The sequence below is a fragment of the Vitis riparia genome, chromosome 14, assembly GCF_004353265.1.
Source record: "Vitis riparia cultivar Riparia Gloire de Montpellier isolate 1030 chromosome 14, EGFV_Vit.rip_1.0, whole genome shotgun sequence".
Classification (NCBI taxonomy): Eukaryota; Viridiplantae; Streptophyta; class Magnoliopsida; order Vitales; family Vitaceae; genus Vitis; species Vitis riparia.
The window spans coordinates 13309674-13315912 of record NC_048444.1 but is presented as its reverse complement, the minus strand read 5'-3'; the positions used below and the strand labels follow the sequence as shown (position 1 = coordinate 13315912).

The 6239-nt window shown below is 34.0% G+C and overlaps 1 protein-coding gene across 1 annotated transcript; it reads right to left on the bottom strand.

Moving 5' to 3' along the window:
* Positions 1-2468: 2468 nt before the first annotated feature.
* On the bottom strand, positions 2469-5109 carry LOC117929854 (GDSL esterase/lipase At5g37690). The gene is made up of 6 exons (XM_034850275.1): positions 4819-5109; positions 4610-4737; positions 4397-4523; positions 4138-4250; positions 2952-3201; positions 2469-2869 (listed from the first exon to the last, which is right to left on the bottom strand). Exons 1-6 carry the CDS (start codon positions 5066-5068, stop codon positions 2622-2624), a joined length of 1116 nt encoding a protein of 371 aa, XP_034706166.1. The 5' UTR covers positions 5069-5109; the 3' UTR covers positions 2469-2621.
* Positions 5110-6239: the final 1130 nt, after the last annotated feature.

Here is a 6239-nt window from a genome sequence, read left to right as displayed (position 1 = left end):
AAAAAAAATTTTAAAATTTTTTTTTTTAAATTCCTAAATTAAAAAAAAAAAAAAAAAACAATTCCACATTTCCCATGGGAATTTTTTTTTAAAATATATATATTTTTTTAATTCCCAAATTAAAAAAAAAAAAAAAAAATTCAAAAGGGGAACTCGTCTCTTCAAGAGACGAGTTTCCCATGGGAAAAAATATATATATATATATTTTTAAATATTCCCCAAAAAAAAAAAAAAAAAAAACAATTCCACAAGGGGAACTCGTCTCTTGAAGAGACGAGTTCCCCCATGGGAATTTTTTTTTTAAAATATTTTTTTTAAATTCCTAAATTAAAAAAAAAAAAAAAAAAAACCAATTCCACAAGGAGAACTCGTCTCTTCAAGAGACGAGTTCCCCCATGGGAATTTTTTTTTTTTTTAAATATTTTTTTAAAAAAATTCCTAAATTAAAAAAAAAAAAAAAAAACCAATTCCACAAGGGAACTCGTCTCTTCAAGAGACGAGTTCCCCCATGGGAAATTTTTTTTTTTTTAAATATTTTTTTTAAATTCCTAAATTTAAAAAAAAAAAAAAATTCCACAAGGGGAACTCGTCTCTTCCCCATGGGAATTTTTTTTTTTTTAATTTGGGAATTTTTTTATAAAAAAAATATTTAAAAAAAAAAAAATTTTCCCATGGGAACTCGTCACGAGTTCCCTTGAAGAATTGTTTTTTTCAAGAGACGAGTTCCCTTGTGGAATTGTTTTTTTTTTTTTTTTTTTTTTTTTTTTTTTTAATTTGAGAATTTTTTATAAAAAAAATAAAATTTTTTATAAAAAAATAAAATTTTTTTCCCATGGGAATTCGTCTCTTGAAGAATATTTTTTTTTTTAATTTGGGTATATTTTTTTTTTTTTTTAAAAAAATCCCATGGGAACTCGTCTCTTAGAGACGAGTTCCCTTGTGGAATTGTTTTTTTTTTTGGGAACTTTTTATAAAAAAAAAAATATATATTTTTTTTAAAAAATTTCCCATAGGAACTCGTCTCTTCAAGAGACGAGTTCCCTTGTGGAATTGTTTTTTTTTTTTTTTTTTTTAAATTTGAGAATTTTTTTATAAAAAAAATAAAATTTTTTTCCAATGGGAATTCGTCTCTTGAAGAATATATATTTTTTTTAATTTGGGTATATTTTTTTTTTTTTTTTTGGGAACTTTTTATAAAAAAAAATATATATTTTTTTTTAAAAAAATTTCCCATAGGAACTCGTCTCTTCAAGAGATGAGTTCCCTTGTGGAATTGTTGTTTTTTTTTTTAAATAATAATTTGGGATTTTTTTTTTAAAAATATATATTTTTTTTCAAGGAACTCGTCTCTTCAAGAGACGAGTTCCCTTGTAAATGGGGAATTTTTTTAAATACTATTTTTTTTTTCATGGAACTCGTCTTTTGAAAAGACGATTTCCCTTTAACTTTTGAAATTTGAAAAGATGATTTTGGTTTAAAAAAAAAAATTATCCGCTGAACCTCTCTCCTCTCTCCTAAGTGGCAAATCCTCTTTCCTAGGTGGCAAAAATTACCGTATATTTGTAATAACTTCTTCTACTATAGTAATTTAAGCATAACTTTTTTAAATTACCGTACTATTGAGAAAAATCCCTTTAACCTTCAGCAGCCCACGCACCCAAATTGCTCCCACAAGAGAAACCCTAATGTGCGAGGGATATAAATTTGGCACAGCCGCACAGCCCAACCCCTCCGCAATACTTAAACGTCTTCTTCTCTCAAATTTTCTCTGTCACTGGTATAAGATTTTTTCACCGAGAAAGCATCTAACTCTCATTCTCTTTGCTCTGTTATGTTGATGGTAGCAGAGGGAATACATACGAAGAGATGCAGAATCGAATCAAACCGAGGTACTTCTGGACATGCGAATTCCTATTTCCAAAAGTTTCCTGCATTTTCTCGTAGGTTCCGCACAATTTTTGCTTTTCTTTGGATATACTTCCATCCAAATTCATTCATTTTTAACTAACGGAGTCTAAAGAACTTAACATGCGACGTCTGAATGGGTGATGTGAGGATGTTATTGCTTCGATATTTTCCCCCTAGAAAATTCGAAGAAAGTGGCATTTAATATATGTATGATGCTCGATGATGATGGATTTGCTTTAACCACACTGAAAAGAGACTAAGGGGGGCAGGACGTGGCCTTGTATATTTGAGCGACCAAAGGTGTAACTACTAGTTGTGCTTGGTGATGCTTGATGACTCTCTTCTCTAGCAGTTGAGAGATTATATATAGTCTCTTTCTTTTAGAAACGAGACGAAGGCGTCGTCAATCATTTCAGGTGGGAGCTTTTTTGGTGCCTAAATTTAAGAGGCTTCTCCTCCCTTTTTAAGTCGTCCAATGTGGAAAATTTTGGCCCTTACCACTGAGAGCACTCTGCCACTCCTTTGTATTTTTAATCTAAAATCTTGTTTGGATCGGAAAGGATATGAAACCATGCGGAAATGTATGTCAATTTTACTATAAGTCGGAAATACATTGAAGGGATGAATAAGCCACTCCGTCTCATAGGGGGTGCAAACTCTCAATTAACATAATAGATGTAGATAAAATTGTATAACGGATTGTTGGTGGTTGGTCAGTGATGAGGATGATGAGGGCGTCCTCGAGAGGAAGGGGCAGGGGAAGGAGAAGGGGATGGAGAATGTGATTGAGAAAAGACGGTGGAGAAGATTCTATCAGCAAGCACTGCATTTGCCGCATCCGAGGGGTGGAAGGCATCCCAAAACACGAACTCGGTACGATTCTTGCACAGCTTTGAGTTAGGCAAACATAGTCCTCCAAGGCTTGCTACATTGCAACATGAGGTATTGGACACCTTAAATCCTGCACCCAAAACCAAATCCAATTAAAACAATGACAAACTAAATATTTCTACTTCTATAATGACATTAAAATTTTAGCATACCGTAGGCGCCAGGATTGTTGATTAGATCCAAAACATCTTGGTAAGTGTCTACAAATGTGAGTTGTGCAGTTGGGAGGCGTCGTTTCAGAGAGATCAATAGATTCTTTACTTTGGAGTTGAATTGCAGCACCCATCTATTGACTTGCTTTAGGCATTGGCCTCCCTTTGATTTAACCCTTTGCGAAGGAATGCAGCCTAATGGGCCAAGCCCGTGGAACATCATCTTTCGTGCACCCAGTAGGTAGAGTCTCTGTTTAAGTCACCACGTTCAATATAAAATGGTCTATTACAATTTCTACCGCATATATTGTTGACTAGTTAAGCTATCTTAAGTGTCAACAGGTTTATTGAAATTCAAATGTTGAACATTACGCAGACAATGTGAAGTCCATCTGAAGGCTAGACAAAAATTCAGGCAGGCTCTGTGAGAACATTAAGCAAGTGGATTGTCATTTGAAACAAACTTACCCAAATAATACGTTCTTTGTTAGATATCATTTTAAGAGGCCATGAAATGGTGTCCTTTAGAAAAAGAAGCTTTCAGGCCTTTGAGCCGTGAGGGTGGAAGCTCACAAGAAGGCAAGCGTAGGGTGCTGGAGGGGAAATGTGCAGAAGCACAAGGGCTCAGGCAATTTTCATCTCCATCTTCCATTTGAAAGTTCTTATTGGAAATTAAGGGCAACGGCTCTTAAAACATAAAAAGCAGGATTGACTACGGAACGTGTTTTTTCTGAGTATCTACTTCATCCTAAAATGTAAATGGTTCATGATGGGTTTAGAAATATTTTTTAAAACTCGAGACGGATGGGGTTTAACCTTAATCTGTCCTGCAAATTATATAAAATATTAAATGAAAAGATATTTTAAATGATTTTTTAAAAATATTTTCAACTCGTTTTAATAAATAAAAAAAATATTACTTTTCATAAAAAAAGTATAAATATTTATAATGCTTATTAATTTATAAATTGTATTTGTCTTTAATACCATTTAAAATTTTGAGGGAAAAAAAAACCCTAAAAATTGGAAGAAAAAAAGGTTGAAGGGGGTATAGGAATTTTATACAGTATCCCCTCCTTGTCCGGTTAAATTTGTTTTTTTAGGAGCAATAAATAGGGCGAACGTGATTGTTGAATTTTGAAAACTTGCATGAGAAGAAGGGTTTGGCGGGTTCAGAAATATTCACCGAAAGTTGGTGGTCCAACGTGGAGACCAAAAGTTCCAAAAACTCCTCAGGCGTGTACTGTTGGGCATCTGCCAGAAAAGGTTGCAAGTAATTGTTGACATAGTCATTGCTACCTGAAAATAAATAAATAAATTAGTAAAATAAAATGAAAAGAACGTCTTGGACTGTGATTGTTAGTATAAAGCACTTTAAAGAATAAAAATAAAATAAAAGAGCATTTTTGTGAATTATTCAATTTAGTGCATGCGGCTATAATTACCAATTCCAATGAAGAAGACGGCCTCGTTGAAAAGCTTGTCTGCTGCCACTCCTCCAAGTTTTGCCTTGACTGCTTGGTTGGTCTTGTCAAACGCATTGATTTGATCGTAAAAGGTTAGTCTTTGAATCTAAAACATGGAAAACCAAACAAAGAGGTTACAGCATGGTGACATTAAATGGTTGAATGGAAGTGAATGGGGGCATGCTTAATTACAAAGTAGAGTCCAGTTTCATTGAGAATCCCTGCTCCACCAGAAGCATAATTAGCCCCTTTAAGGATCGCATCTTCGGCTTTTGACAAGGAAAGAAAAGGTGGTGGTGATGGGATCCCAAGCTTGGAAGCTGACAGGCAATAATCCGCAAAAATAAAAATTAGAGTAAAGAAAATGATGATAAAAGATTTGGGACAGTTTTTGAGTGTACATATTATATCGCCGATAGTCCTCCCGTTGGTGAACCTTCCGGTGGCCTGCCCGCCTTTATAGTCAATACCGTACCAAGGATAATTGGATTTAGCGAGAGAGTATTGCAGAAAATTGTTGTTTCCAACTTCTGTCAAGGAATCACCGAAGATGAAGGTGAGTAGCGAGGGCTGGGCTGAATCCGCAGCTGGTATGGCTGCCATGGTGGCCATGGCCAACACTGCAAAAGCCTGTACGTTTAGCCTTGCCATCTATGCTTAATATTCTAAGCGCCGTTGAGAGACTCGAGACTTCAGTGGAAGGATTTTATAGTGTGTGTTGAGAGTTACAGGGGATATTAAGTCATGCTCAGTTCAGTAAGTAGGCCCATTTTAGGTGATCGTTTTCACAACCATACATAGAAGATGGATCTTAGTTAGTGTTAGTGCATGTGCATGTGAGCTTCAACTTTGATGCTATTTACTACTGCAACCTGGTAAGGTTCAGTGGTTGGCCAACCCACTTCCACCTCAATTATTCAGCATTGTCATTTGTTGGGGTTGGCATGGATCTCCATATCTACTTCTAACCATTGTCTTGAATTCCTCCGCATAAACATCTTGTCACACAACAGGGGCATTTTCTTACCTCACTTCCTGTCCCTGTTAGTTGATAATTGTGCTGTGTATGTATAAGTACACAGCACAAGTTATTACTATGTATAAGTACGTTTATTGGGTGAAAATGTCTTGTACGCTTGCTTTTTACATCACATATGAGTTATGGGTTTCTTGAGATTTACCTGAGTGCCAAATTTTCAATAATCATTTCCAACTGTTGTAAATTGGGCTTTGTACGTACATTTGAGTCTACGCTGGTTGTTGATCATTAGACCTTCGTTTAAAGGCCTCCATGTCATTTTCAGTTGCTCAATTGGTTAAATGACCATAGTAATAACTTGGCTCCAATATTTCTACCTATTACCTTACCTAAAGTGTTTTTATAGCTATTATTTTTAGGTTTCATCCCTTAAATATAATTTTCCTATACAAAAATTATTTGGATTTACAATTCATTGAAGAAAATCTGAATGTAATTATTAATTTTATTATTAATCAAATTATTAGAATTTTCAAAAAATAATCAAAAGTAAAAAGAAGAAGAGACTTGGCATGTATGAACAAACTTGGATGCAAAAATAGCATAATTCGACGACTGCATTTCTCTATTGTACCAAAAACACTATAAGCTAAATTATGTAGGAACTCTAGTCAAGAAAATCTAGAGAAAGACTTGTCATGGTTTTTGTATAAAATTGTCAAACTAGGTCAAATGTGATTACTTTGACCTAAATTCTTAAACTAAAAATGTTCAAAGTTGATTTAATTAAAATTGAGATTATTAAAAGAATATAATTACTAGCAAATTGAGTATTGATTTCTA

What these genes read in the sequence shown, in the direction of transcription:
- LOC117929854 (XM_034850275.1), bottom strand. Translation starts at nt 5,068, where the DNA reads ATGGCAAGGCTAAACGTACAGGCTTTTGCAGTGTTGGCCATGGCCACC. An exon ending in CGTCTTCTTCATTGGAATTG is followed by an intron (nt 4,251 to 4,396) that starts GTAATTATAGCC and finishes ATTTATTTTCAG; the next exon opens with GTAGCAATGACTATGTCAAC. An exon ending in CGTTGGACCACCAACTTTCG is followed by an intron (nt 3,202 to 4,137) that starts GTGAATATTTCT and finishes TGACTTAAACAG; the next exon opens with AGACTCTACCTACTGGGTGC.